General features: G+C 33.0%; 1 protein-coding gene across 4 annotated transcripts in view; it reads left to right on the top strand.

Moving 5' to 3' along the window:
• ADAM2 (ADAM metallopeptidase domain 2) overlaps window positions 1-14,446 on the top strand; it is a 149,092-nt gene that overhangs the window by 53,150 nt on the left and 81,496 nt on the right. For all 4 annotated transcript variants that reach the window (XR_009349726.1, XR_009349725.1, XM_059156314.1 and 1 more), the window contains exons 8-10: window positions 7,216-7,287; window positions 7,757-7,923; window positions 8,959-9,040. Coding sequence is in view for 2 of the 4 variants with exons in the window: in XM_059156314.1 (XP_059012297.1) it covers window positions 7,216-7,287; window positions 7,757-7,923; window positions 8,959-9,040 (321 nt within the window). In the remaining 2 variants the exon portion in view is untranslated. The remainder of the gene's footprint in view (window positions 1-7,215; window positions 7,288-7,756; window positions 7,924-8,958; window positions 9,041-14,446) is intronic.

The following is a 14,446-nucleotide window of genomic DNA, read 5'->3' as shown; positions in this document are numbered from 1 at the left end:
GAAGACACAAAAAGATGGAAAAACATTCCATGCTCATGGATCAGAAGAATAAACATTATTAAAATGTATATGCTGCCTACAGCAATCTACACTTTCAACACCATCCCAATAAAATTATCAGTGGTATTTTTCAAAGTTCTAGAACAAACAATCCTAAAATTTGTAAGTAACCAGAAAAGACCCTGAATCACCAAGTAAATGTAGAAAAAGAAAAACAAACCTGGGGACATCATATTGGCTGATTTCAAATTATTATTTGAATTCAAATATTCAAATTCAAGTAATTAGAATATTAAATTATTATTTAAAATATTAAAAATCTGTGATCACCAAGACAGCATGGTTCTAGCACAAAAACAGACAAATAGATCAATTGAACAGAATAGAGTCCCCAGAAATGGACCCTCAACTCTATGGTCAACTAATCTTTGACAAAGCAGGGAAGAATATCACATGGAATACAGATAGTCTCTTCAATAAATGATGCTGGGAAAATTGGACAGCCGCATGCAAAAGAATGAAACTCATTCTTTTATACCATACACAAAGATAAATTCTAAATGCATGAAAGACCTCAATGTGAGACAGGAATCCATCAGAATCCTAGAGGAGAACATAAGCAGTAACCTCTTTGACATCAGCCACAGCAACTTCTTCCATGACCCATCTCCAAAGGCAAGGGGAAGAAAAGTGAAAATGAACTTTTGGGACTTCATCAAGATAACAAGCTTCTGAACAACAAAGGAAACAGTCAATAAAAGAGGCAACCCCAGAATGGGAGAAGATATTTGCAAGTGACACTACAGATATAGGGCTGGTATCCAAGATATATAAAGATCTTCTCAAACTCAACATCCAAAAAACAAATAATCAAGTTAAAAAACGGGCAGAATATATGAACAGACAGCTCTCCAAAGAAGACATACAAATGGCTAACAGACACAAGAAAAAATGTTTAACACCATTAACTCTCAAGGATGTTCAAATCAAAGCCACATTGAGATACCACCTTACACCCATTTGATTGGCAAAAAATTGACAAGGCAAGAAACAACAAATGTTGGAGAGGTTGTGGAAAAAGGTAACCCTCTCATACTGTTGGTGGGAATGCAAGCTGGTGCAGTCATTTTGGAAAACAGTGTGGAGGTTCCTCAAAAAGTTAAAACAGAGTTACCCTATGACACAGCTTTTGAACTACTGGGTATTTACCACAAAGATACAGATGTCGTGAAAAGAAGGGCCACATGCACCCCAGTGTTCATAGCAGCAATGTCCACAATAGCCAAACTGTGGAAGGAGCCAAGAAGCCCTTCACCAGACGAATGGATAAAGAAGATATGGTCCATTTATACAATGGAATATTACTCTGCCATCAGAAAGGATGAATACCCAACATTTGCATCAACATGGATGAAACTGGAGGAGATTACTAAGTGCTAAGTAAAATAAATCAAGAAGAGAAAGGCAACTATTATATGGTTTCACTTATTTGTGGAACATAAGTAATAGCTTTGGGGACTATGAGAGACTATGGATTCCAAGAAACAATCTAAGGATTTTAGAGGGGAACGATGTTGGCGGGATAGGTTAGTCCAATGATGGGTATTAAGGAGGGAACATATTGAATGGAGCACTGGGTGTTCTATGCAAACAATCAATCATGGAACACTACATCAAAAACTAATGATGTGCTGTATGGTGACTAACATAATTTAAAAAGGCTCCTAATTCATTTTATATAGACAAAATCTTTAATATCCCAAATCTCATGAGGCTAGGACCTTTTACCTTTTAAAAACATAAATCAAATTGTATCTATCCCCTGCTTAAGACTTTTGAATAGTTTTTTCTTCTCTTTACTCATTGAGATATGATTGACATATTATATTAGTTACAGGTGTACAACATAATGATTCAGTATTTGTATATATTGCATAATGATCACCCCATAAGTCTAGTTAATATCCACAGCACACATAGTCACAGAATTTTATTTCCTGTGATGAGAACTTTTAAGATTTACTTTATTAGCAACTTTCAGATATGCAGTACAGTGTTGTTAGGTAGTTGCCATGCTATATATTACATCCCCATACCTTGTTTATTTTATAACTGGAAGTTTGTACCTTTTAGTTCTCTTAACTCATTTTGCCCATTTCCTCCTTCTGGCAATTTCCAATTTTTTTTTGTTTGTATCTGTGTGCTTTTTTTTTTTTTTTTAACTCTACATGTAAATGAGATCAGAGGTATTTGTCTTTTTCTGTTTGACTTAATTCACTTATTAATTCCCTTAGCATAATGCCCTCATGCACCCCAATGTTCATAGCAAGGTCCATCCATAACACAAATGGAAAATTTTCATTTTTTATGGCCAAATAATACTCCATTGTGGTGTGTGTGTGTGTACATGCACACGCATACACATCTCACAAGCTCTTCATTCATCTATTGATGAACCCTTAAATTTTTATCATGTCCCAACCAGTATTTATTATATCTTCTTGTTTTGATTGCAAGCATTCTAACAGGTGTGTGGTACTATCTCATTGTAGTTTTAATTTCTTAATAGTTTAAGTGAGGGGCACCTGGGTGGCTCAGTGGGTTAAGCCACTGCCTTCGGCTCAGGTCATGATCTCAGGGTCCTGGGATCAAGCCTCGCATCAGGCTTGTATATATTGCATAGCTGGGAGCCTGCTTCCCCTCTTTCTCTGCCTGCCTCTCTGCCTACTTGTGATCTTTCACTCTGTAAAATAAATAAATAAAATCTTTATAAAAAATAGTTTAAGTGATTTTTTCATCCATTTTTAATGTCATTATTTATATGTCTATATGTATATCTGCCATCTTGATTTTTTCTCTATTTTATAGCTATTTGTTCTTCCCTTACTATCTCCTTTTGTCATAAGCACATGCTTTCTAGTTTTTTAGAATCATCTTTTTATTAGAAATAGTCATTTACTCACATGCATTTATAAGAATATTTAAAGATTATTTTGTGTGATAAATCCATTGGCCCCAAACAAAAACTTTTATTCTGAAGTTTTTACTCTTGAGTATCTCAAACTCCCTTGTTCTTTCATTTAATCCTGAAAAATCTATGATATTTACCCTATCTGAGGTTTAATGCACTTTTAAATAAAGACTCAATTACTTTGATGAACTTTCTGCCCTATCTGCCTTCCAAAAATTATGTTCTTGGTCTTCTTTATTACTTAAAGATGGGTGAGTTATAAATTTGGTTTGAAACATTTAACATAGCTTTGTTATCTCAAATGTTGGCATAGAGTGCTTACATTATTGACTAATCACCTTAATATATATCTATGTGTTTGTGAATTTGTGTGGTTTGTGTGTACACATTGTTAGTAGTGTCAATTTTCATTTTTACTGAATAAAACATGAATAAAATATATCAAAATAAAAAGGATATATAGAGATACTGTGTATCCATTTTTTCCAATTTGTAACAACTTAAAATATCATAATACAGTATTACATCTAGGATATTAACAAACATAGTCAAAGTGCAGAATAACTTCAAATGAGGATCTGTTGTGTGGCCTTTTCACAGCTACACCCAGTTCTCCTTCATTACCCTTTCCCTGATCTCTGAAGACAACTAATCTGTTCTCCATGTCTATACTTCTAAATTTCCAAAATGTTATCTAAATGGAATCATTCAATATATAATATCCTTGGATTGCCTTTTCTCACACAGCCATTCTGGATGTTCTCCCAGCCTTAACTGCTCCTCCTTTTTTTTTTTTTTTTTTTTTTAAGATTTTATTTATTTATTTGACAGAGAGAAATCACAAGTAGATGGAGAGGCAGGCAGAAGAGAGAGAGGGAAGCAGGCTCCCTGCTGAGCAGAGAGCCCAATGCGGGACTCGATCTCAGGACTCTGAGATCATGACCTGAGCCGAAGGCAGCGGCTTAACCCACTGAGCCACCCAGGCGCCCGCCTTAACTGCTCCTTAAACAAATTTTAAAGTCAATCTGCCTGCTCTTAGTGCCAATTTCTCGTACTTGAAGAAAAGTTGATAGAGCCAATCTGAATATTTTAGGGTTTCTGAGGTGAATTATATTGCTGTACTGGTCTATCATTTAAATATCTTAAATAGCTTTATCTATCACTTTTCTGTTCTTCAGTTTTCAAATTTTGTGTTTGCTTTTACTTTTATTTGTGCTCTTGAAACTTTATTTTTCTATTAGCAATGTTTAATAATTTAATATTTTTAACTTTTTAAATATTTCACTAAGGCATGGTTTTGAAAGCATATATTCAATACATAATCTTCATTCACATTTAAATCCTATAGTTTAAAGTAACATTTTCTTTCAACAATTATTATTTGATAGTAAAACTATAATTTATTTGTAGTGTCTGATTTCAAATTGAGATAAAATTTCCATGTGACATTATATTAGTTTCAGGGGTACAACATAAGGATTCAGTATTTGCAAAATATGTACTGAAAAATGATCACACATATCTATAATTTTTTATAATGAAAATGTTTATGATCTTCTCTTTTTTTTTTTTTTTTTTTTTATACTTTTTTTATTTTTTATAAACATATATTTTTATCCCCAGGGGTACAGGTCTGTGAATCACCAGGTTTACACACTTCACAGCACTCACCAAAGCACATACCCTCCCCAATGTATGATCTTCTCTTTTAACAACTTTCAAATATACAATGCAGTATTATTAACTATAGTCATGATGCTGTATATTAATTCCCAGGAATTAATTATTTTATAACTGGATCACCTCACCCATTTCTTCTATTCCCTACATCTCACCTCTGGAAACCACCAATCTTTTCTTTGTATCTATGAGCTTGGTTTTTTGTTTTGTTTTTAGATTCCAGATATAAATGAGATAATTCAGTATTTATCTTCCTCTGACTAATTTCCTTGGGAATAATGCTTTTAAGCTGCATCCATGTTGTCACAAATGGCAAGACTTTCTTCTTTTTTTGGCACAAGTCTTTTTGAGTTAATGTTTTTATTTCCTCTGGACAAATACCCAGAAGTGGAATTGATGGATCATATGGCAGCTCTATTTTTAATTTTCTGAGGAACCTCCATACTCTTTTCCAGAGTGGCTGCACCAGGTTACATTCCCACCAACAGTGCATGAGGGTTCCCTTTTCTACATATCATCACCAATACTTGCTATTCCTTTTTTTAAATTTATAACAGCTATTCTAACAGGTGTGAGATGATCTCATTGTAGTTTTGATTAGTAGTTCCGTGATGATTAGTAATTTTGAGTGCCTTTTCATGTACCTCTTGGTCATCTGTATATTTTCTCAGAAAAATTGTCTATTCAGATCCTCTGCCCATTTTTTAATTGGATTGTTTGCTTTTTTTCCCCTTGCTATTGAGTCATATGAGTTCTTTACATATTTTGATATTAACACATTATTGGATGTATGATTTACAAATATCTTCTCCTGTTTGGTAGATTGCCTTTTCATTTTATTCCTGTCATCTTTTGCGGTGCATAAGGTTTTTAGAGTGATATAGTCCCACTTGCTTAATTTTACTTTTGTTGCCTTTGCTTTAGGTGTCAAGTCAAAAAAAGTCATTGCCACCTGATGTGAAAAAGTTTCCTGTATGTTGTCCTTTAGGAGTTTTATGGTTTCAGATCTTACATTCAAGTTTTTAATTCATTATGAGTTATGTTTTATATATAGTATAAGATAGTGGTATGGTTTCATTCTTTTGTATGTGTTGTTCAATTTTCTTAATACCATTTCTTGAAGAGACTATTTTTCCCTGTTGTGTATTGTTGGCTCCTTTGTTACAACTTAATTGACTATAAGGTATGCATGGATTTATATCTGAGCTTTCTGTTCTAGTCCATTGTTCTATGTGTTTGTTTTTATGGCAATATCATACTGTTTTGATTACTATAATTTTGTAATATATTTTGAAAGCAGAGAGCATGATGTCTCTAGATTTGTTCTTTTTCAAGATTTTTTGGCTATTCAGGGTCTTTTGTGGTTCCACTCAAATTTCAAGGATCTTGGTTTGATTTTTGTGAAAAATGTCCCTGAAAATTTAATAAGCATTCATTTAATAAAATTGAATCCATATATTACTTTAGGTAGTATGGACATTTTAACAATGCTAATTCTTCTGATCCTTGGATATAGAATATATTTCAATATTTGTGTGTTTTTAATTTCTTTTATCATTGTCTTATAGTTTTCACTGTACATATCTTTAATCTCCTTATTTAAACTTATTTCTAAGTGTTTTATTCTTTTTGATGCAAATACAAATGGAATTGTTTTAGTTTTTCTTTCTAATTGTTTGTTATTAGTATACAGAAATGCAACAGATTTTTGCATATTGATTTTTTATCCTGCAACTTTAGTGAATTTTAAAAATTTATTCTAAGTGTGTGTGTGTGTATGTGTGTATGTATCTGTAGGGTTTTCTATGTATAATATCATGTGATCTGCAAATAATGATAATTTACTTCTTCCTTTCCAATTTGTATAATTTCTTACCTAGTTGTTCTGGGTAGAATTTTTGATACTATATAAAATAAAAGTGGTGAGACTGAGCATCTTTGTCTCATTCCTGATCTTAAACTAAAAGCTTTCAGATTTTCTCAGTTGAGTATAATATTAGTTATAGGCTTGTTATATATGGCTTTTATTATGTTAATGTACCTTCTCTCCATACCCACTTCGGTGTGAGTTTTCATTTTGAAAAGATGTTAAAGTTCATTAAAATGTTTTTTTCTGCATCTTCTGATGATTCTTTATCATCTGATCATGTAATTTGTATCCTTCATTTTGTTGATGTAATGTAGCATATTGACTGATTTGCAGATGTTGAACCATTCTTAAATTACTAGAAAAAATCCCTACTGATCATAGCATATTATCCTTTTAATATGCTGTTGAACTTAATTTGCCTATACTTTGTTGAGGAATTTTTGCCTCTGTGTTCATTAGGAATACTGGTTTGTATTTTACTTTTGCAGTGTTTGATTTTGTTATTAGGGTAATGGTGGCATCATAAAATGAGTTTGGAAATCTTCCCTCCTCTTATATTTGGAAGAGTTTGTAGTGTCTTTTGTATTTTTAAAAATATTTTTCCTATTTTACACTGAGTATAATATTACTTCTATAATAATAATGTTTAAAAACTAATAAATTGGTAAATTAAACAATTTCTTACCTTTTTCAGTATAATCATATGGGTTCTGATACAATTGTTGTCACTCAAAAGATCTTCCAGTTGATTGGACTGACCAATGCTGTAAGTATTTGCTTTTAAATTCTTTTTGCATTTGCTTGTGTTACCTAAAGAATTCCCATACTTTATTTATGGCACTGTCTGAATGCACATGATGTATAAAATAGGCCAAATTATGTAACTGTTTTAAGTTTCAGTTTTCTGAATAGGAATAATAATAGGAATAATAATTATTATATATTCCTAAGTTTGTATACCATGATTATATATACTATAATAATCTATACCTAATTATAAAATTAATAAAGCACTTCACATAGGGCTTGCTGAAGTACAAGCATTTCAAACTTAATTATTACTTGTTTTATAAGTCATACTTATTACTTAATATACTTTCTAAGATCCAATCCAGACTTAGCAATTCTGTTGTTTAATATTTGTCATCAGTGTAGTGTTTATTTTTATAGATAGATCTCCAGATCTATTTAAACCTTGATATCTGAACCTATTTTCTTCATGTTTTCTATTTTAGATTTTTACATCATTTAATGTTACAATAATTCTCTCTTCATTGGAACTTTGGATAGATGAAAATAAAATCTCAGTAACCGGAGATGCAAATGAATTATTATACAGATTTTTAAAATGGAAAAGATCTTATCTTGTTTTGCGTCCACATGATATAGCATTTTTACTTGTGTAAGCATATTTTGGTTTTACTATGTCTTATACAAAGGAAGCATCCATATTTGGCCTCATTTCTGATAGTTGACAGGCTGTTAGGGAACATATGCATTTTTTTCTACATACAATATCATGTGAATATTATTGTTCAAAACAGTTTTTACAACAGTTATTGATGTCAATCATTCCATTTACTTGTTTGTAGTTAAAACTCGCCCTTTCAATATTGTTACTATATGCTCCATTACCTTTGAATGTGTACCATATCATTAAATGTCCCTAACAATACTTAAAATAATAGTAGTATCTGTCTGAAGAAATGCACATGATGAATGTAGTAATTAGGACTTCTTTTTATGCTTTATTTTTATGAGATAGCAAAAAAAAAAACCCAAGGATATGGCGACACTACTGTAAATTTAAATATCTCTAACATACCATATTTACATTGTGCTGCATTTTAAAAAATATAAGGCTTCCTTTCTATTTAATAAGCTCTTTGTTTTTCTCTTATTAATATTTAGGATCTATATATAATATATTACTATATTATATAAAATATATTTATAAAATTATAATATTTTAAATTATTTTCTGTTCCACAAGTATGCCATATATTCTCATGATTCTGGTTGTCTAATTCTATCCAATTATATAAGAAACTTCAACCCATAAGGTGACTCTGCTCATTTTATTTATCAATTGTATTTCTTTAGCTTTCTAACTTTAAGAAGTTTTATTTATTTTTATTATTTTGATATTTTAGGAATTACCTAATTTTAAAAAGTATTACATAATAAAGAATGTTGTTTTCTAAAAATTCAGTATGAATATAAAATTTCTATTATTTGTTTTTTAAAAATATTTCATTGTTTTCAAGACAAGCAGACATATTTAGTCACTTCCAAGCTTCATTACCCTAATGTTAAGTGGAAATATTTATTAATTTATTATATAAATATGCAAATAAAAATGTTATTAGGAATATTTAATAGTAATTGTGCTTAATTTTACAAAGTTATATGACTATAATCCTTTTTTAAACTTAAGTTACAGAGAAAAATCAAATTATGTTGGTGCAACCTTTCAAGGGAAGATGTGTGATAGCCATTATGGAGGAGCTGTTGCTCTGGTATGATATGGTTTAATTTATTTGGCTAAGATGTCTAAGTAGAATGCTATTTAGATTAATATATAGTAAAGCATTTCTTTATTTTATTATTTTATGTTCATTAAATTTTGCAAAATGATTCTGAGGATCTTTGTCCTTGCTGTAGATTGGAAATGTTGGGACTTTAAAAAGATCTTATTGAACTTCATAAATATAAAATTTGTATCCTTTGGGTAAATAATTAGTAATGCTGGATCATAGGATAGTCCTATTTTTAACTTTTTGAAGAACTTCTGTACTGTTTTCTGGAGTGGTTTCACCACTTAGCATTCTCACAAACAGTGCAAAAAATTTCCCCTTTCTCTATATCCTTGCCAACACATATTATTTCCTATGTTGTTAACCTTAGCCATTCTTACAGGTATGGGGTGATATATCATTGTGGTTTTGATTCCTATTTCCCTGGTGATCTGTCTGTTGGCCATTTATGTGTCTTATTTGGAAAAATGTCTGTTCATGTTTTCTTTCTGCCAATTTCTTAATTGGATAATTTGGTTTTTGTTGTTGAGTTTAATAAGTTATTTATAGATTTTGGATACTAACCATTTATCAGATAAGTCATTGGCACATATCTTCTCCCATTATGAAAGTTGCCTTATAGTTTTGTTGGCTGTTTCACTGAGCAGAAGTTCTTATCTTGATGAAGCCCTAATAGTTCATTTTTGCTTTTGCTTCCCTTGCCTCTCTTATCATCCTTGCCTCTGGAGAAGTTGCTATAGCTGAGGTCAAAGAGGTTACTGCCTGTGTTCTCCTCAAGGATTTTGATGGTTTTCTGTTTTGCATTTAGGTCTTTCATCCATTTTGAGTTTATTTTTGTGTATGGGCTAAGAAAGTGGTCCAATTTCGTTCTTTTGCATGTTGCTTTCCAGTTTTCCCAAGAGCATTTGTTGAAGAGACTATCTCTTTTCCATTGGATATTCTTTCCTGCTTTGTCAAAGATTAGTTGATCATATAGTTGTGGGTCCATTTCTGGATTTTCTATTCTGTTCCATTGATCTCTGTGCCTCTTTTGTGTCAGTATCATATTGTCTTGATGGCTACAGCTTTGTAATATAACTTGAAGTCTGGAATTGTGATGCCTCCAGGTTTGCTTTTCATTTTCAGATTGCTTTGGCTTGTTGGGGTCTTTTGTGGTTCCATACAAATTTTAGGAATGTTTGTTCTAACTCTGAAAAATGCTGGTGGTATTTTGATAGGGACTGCATTAAATGTGTAGGTTGCTTTGGATACTAGAGATATTTTAACAATATTTTTTCTTCAAATCCATGAGCATGGAATGTTTTTCCTTTCTTTGTGTCCTCTTCAATTTCTCTCATCAGTGTTCTATAGTTTTCATAGTACAGGTCTTTTCCATCTTTAGGTTTATACCTAAGGATATTATTTTTGGTGCAAGGGCAAATAGGATTGATTTCTTGATTTCTCTGGGGTAATTTTAATGTACTGTAGAGTATTAAATGTGAAATATTAAATTCTTAGAATGAATTTGAATATTTTTGTTCTTTTTCGAAATTTTGTAATAATTTAAGAAGAATAGGAGTTAACTCTTTGCCTGTGAAGCCATTGGCCCTTTTTTTTTTTAAAAATATTTTTGTTCTTTTTTTTTTTTGAGGGGGAGATTTTTGCATACTGACTTAATTTCTTTGCTGGTTATGGGGATGTTCAAATTTTCTATTCCTTCCTGTTTCAGTTTTGGTAGATTATATGTTTCTAGGAATTTACCCATTTCTTTCAGATTGACCAGTTTGTTGGCATATACTTTTTTATTGTATTCCCTTATAATTGCTTATATTTATGTGGTGTTGGTTGTGATCTCTCCTTTTTTCGTTATTTTATTTACTTGGGTCCTTTCTCTCTTCTTTTTGATAAGTCTGGCTAGGGGTATTAATGTTATTAATTCTGACAAAGAACCACATCTAGTTTCATTGATCTATTCTACTGTTCTTTTGTTGTTTGTTCCTATATCATTTATTTCTGCTGTAGTCATTATTATTTCTCTTCTCCTGGCTTTAGGCTTTATTAGGTTTTACTTTTCTAGCTCCTTTAGAAGTGGAAGGTTAGGTTGTGGATTTGAGACATTTCTTGTTTCTTAAGGTGGCCTGTATTACAATGTATTTCCCTCTTAGTGCTGCCTTTGCTGCATCCCAAAGATACTGGACTGTCATATTTTCATTTTCATTTGTTTCCATATATATTTTTATTTTTTCTTTAAAGTATTGTTTAATTCAAAATAAAATCTTAAAAAAAGTATTGTTTAACCCATTCATTCTTTAACCTCTATATATTTGTGATCTATCCAAATTTTTCTTGTCGTCGACTTCAAGTTTCATAGCTTTGTGGTATGAAAATATGCATAGTATGATCTCAACCTTTGTGTACTTGTTGAGGTCTGATTTGTAACCCAGTATATGATCTATTCTGTAGAATGTTCTGTGTGCAGTCAAAAAGAACGTGTATTCTGCTGCTTTAGAATGAAATGTTTTGTATATATCTGTTAAGTCCATCTGGTCCAGTGTGTAATTCAAAGCCATTGTTTCCGAGAGGATTTTCTGTTTAGATGTTGCAAGTGGGATGTTGAAGTCCCCTACTATTATTGTACTATTACCAATCATTTTACTTTTGTTATTAATTGATTTATATACTTAGTTGCTCCCAAGTTGGATGCATAAATATTTACAATTGTTAGAATTTCTTGTTAGATAGACCCTTTTATTATGACATAGTGCCCTTCTTCATCTATTATATATCTTTGATATAAGTATGGTTACTTAGGATTTCTTTTGACTTGTTAGTGTGATAGATGGTTCTCCATCTCCTCAATTTAAATCTGTAGGTGACTTTTGATCTATAGTGACTCTCTTGCAGGTAGCATATAGATGGTCATTTTTTGTTTTGTTTTGTTTTGTTTTATACATTTTGATATCCTATGTCTTTTGATTGGAACATTTAGTCCATTTACATTCAGAGTGATTACTGATAGATATAAATTTAGTGTCATTGTGTTACCTGTAGAGTTGGTGTTCTTGGTGATGTTTTTTCTGTTCCTTTCTAGTCTTCGTTGCTTTTGGTCTTTTTTCCCCCCATTCAGTGTCGCAGGGATGGTTTAGTGGTCATGAACTCCTTTGGTTTTTGTGTGTCTGGGAAACTCTATGTCTCTCCTTTTATGAAGGGAAGCCTTGCTGGATAAAGTATTGTTGGCTCCATATTTTCTCCATTAAGCACACTGAATATATATACTACTCTCTTCTGACCTGATAAATTTCTGTGGAGAGATCTTCTGCAAATTTGATTTGCCTTCTCTTATAGGTTAATGACTCTTTTCCTGCTTTCTGGACTCTTTCCTTGTCTGTGTTTTGTGAATTTGACTAAAATACATTTTGGGCAGCTTTTCCTGATTTTGATGGGAGTTCAGTATCTATTTCCTTTTCCAGATTAAAGAAGTTTTCAGCTATAATTTTCTCAAATAAATCTTCTGCCCACTTTTTCTCCTTCTATTATTCTTCTGGGACTTCTATGATATGAATATTATTATGCTTTCTGGAGTTGCTGATTTCCTTAAATCTGCATTTGTGATCCAGTATTTTTTTCTCTTCATATTTTCCATAATTTTTTCTTCTATATTACTTATTCATTCTTCTGCTTCTTTCATCCTGTGGCCATTATTTTCCCTTGCTTTCACATCTTAGTTATAGCATTTTTTATTTCGACCTGACTAGTTTTTAGGTCTTTCATATCTGTGTTTCAGGGACTCCTGATGTCTCCTATGCTTCTTTCAAGCCCACCTAGTATCCTTAATGATTGTTGTTTAATCCTGGATCAGGCATATCTGTATGTCTGTTTCAATTAGATCCTATATCTGTTTTGATTCGATCCCTGGCCATGACATTTTCTTGTTCTTTCTTTGAGATGGATTCCTCCATCTTGGCATTTTGGCTAGGTCCCTGTCTTCTTCTCTGCATTACAAAAGCCTGTTATATTTCCTGCTTATGTAAGTAGTGGCATTATTAAGAAGAAGTTGTATACTGTGCAGGTCCTGGCATGTTAGGATGTGTCTCTGGTGTATGTTGTGTATACTCTGCTATTTTATTTTGGCTGCTGTTTTCTTTCAGTGAGTCCTCTGTAGAGTTTCTTCTTGCCTGCAGTGGGGTGTGTTTGGATCTTGTCCAGAGTATGGTGAGTTTTAATTAGGTGTGCTCTGGTCTGCTTGTTAAAAGAGACCTGATACTATTTCTACTAGCACTGAAGCTTTATAGAACTTTATGGTCAGTAGGTATGGTACATGCAGAGTTTGTGCTACTTATCTGGTATAGGGCTCCAATGATTTTGTTCTCTAGCACAAGTGCTCTAGAAAAGCAGCATATGCAGAGTGTGAGAGGGTAGGGCTTCGTGTAAGCAGTTTAGGCTCCCACTGTTGGTGCTGTGCTTACTGAAGTTAGTTTATGCTTAAGGGAAGAGGAGAAAAATGATGCAAGCCCCTTCCATCATCATGAAGAAAAAAGTTTTTGCTTGCCATTGTCTGGGAAGCTCTCCCAGAAGAAGGAACAATCTCCCATCATGTGTTCCAGGCAGGGCTCAAATCTTTGCCTTCACACTGACTAACTGCACCCTGGAAGCACTATGCCACCTGCATTCTATCCCAGGGAGGCTGTCTAAGTTTTTAAACTCCAAACTTTATGGGCCTGGCATGGCATAAACCCATTGGTTCTCTGGTGGAGGATCTTGCCATGCTGGTGTTGATGTGGGTTTGCCCAGAAGGACAGACACACCAAGCACAGGGGGGTTGATTTTGGAATAAAGTGCAGCAAAGAGCCAGTGTCCAGGTGAGCAGCCCTCAGCAGTTATCTGTGTACCTATGTTGAAGGGTGGGGAAGAGAATGGCGCCTACCAGCTCTTCTATCCTTGGAGAAACAATGCCATCTCTCCCAGATGCTCTTTATGAAGGGAAACTATCTCCCAGTGCACATCAAGAGATCCTCAGATTTCTTGGTCTGCTTACTTGGCTGTTTGCTCTTCTCCACAGGAACAGTATAGCACCCACCAGGATCCACACTGATTACAATGTAGATACCTAAAACTCCAATCTTTGAGTCCCATTGGTTTTTAAAGTTCATGAAAATCAGCTTTTCTCATTTTACCATTCAGTGTCTTTCGGGAAGTGTTTTTCTTGTCTGATCTCTTTTGGGGTCCTCTCTCTCTCTCTCTCTCTCTCTCCCTCCCTCCCTCCCTTTTATCTCTCTCCCTGACCTAGGTTCCCTCACTGGGATCCTTTTCTTCCCCACATTACCTCTCCATACCTCCTTCTTCCCATAATGTGGCCTCTTATTTCTCTCTCTAGTTACACAATTTGTTGTGTTGGTCCTCAGATCAATT

Source organism: Mustela lutreola, chromosome 18, assembly GCF_030435805.1.
Source record: "Mustela lutreola isolate mMusLut2 chromosome 18, mMusLut2.pri, whole genome shotgun sequence".
In the NCBI taxonomy this organism is placed as follows: Eukaryota; Metazoa; Chordata; class Mammalia; order Carnivora; family Mustelidae; genus Mustela; species Mustela lutreola.
Note: the sequence above shows the minus strand (reverse complement) of the source record. Positions and strands in the feature narration are given on the sequence as shown.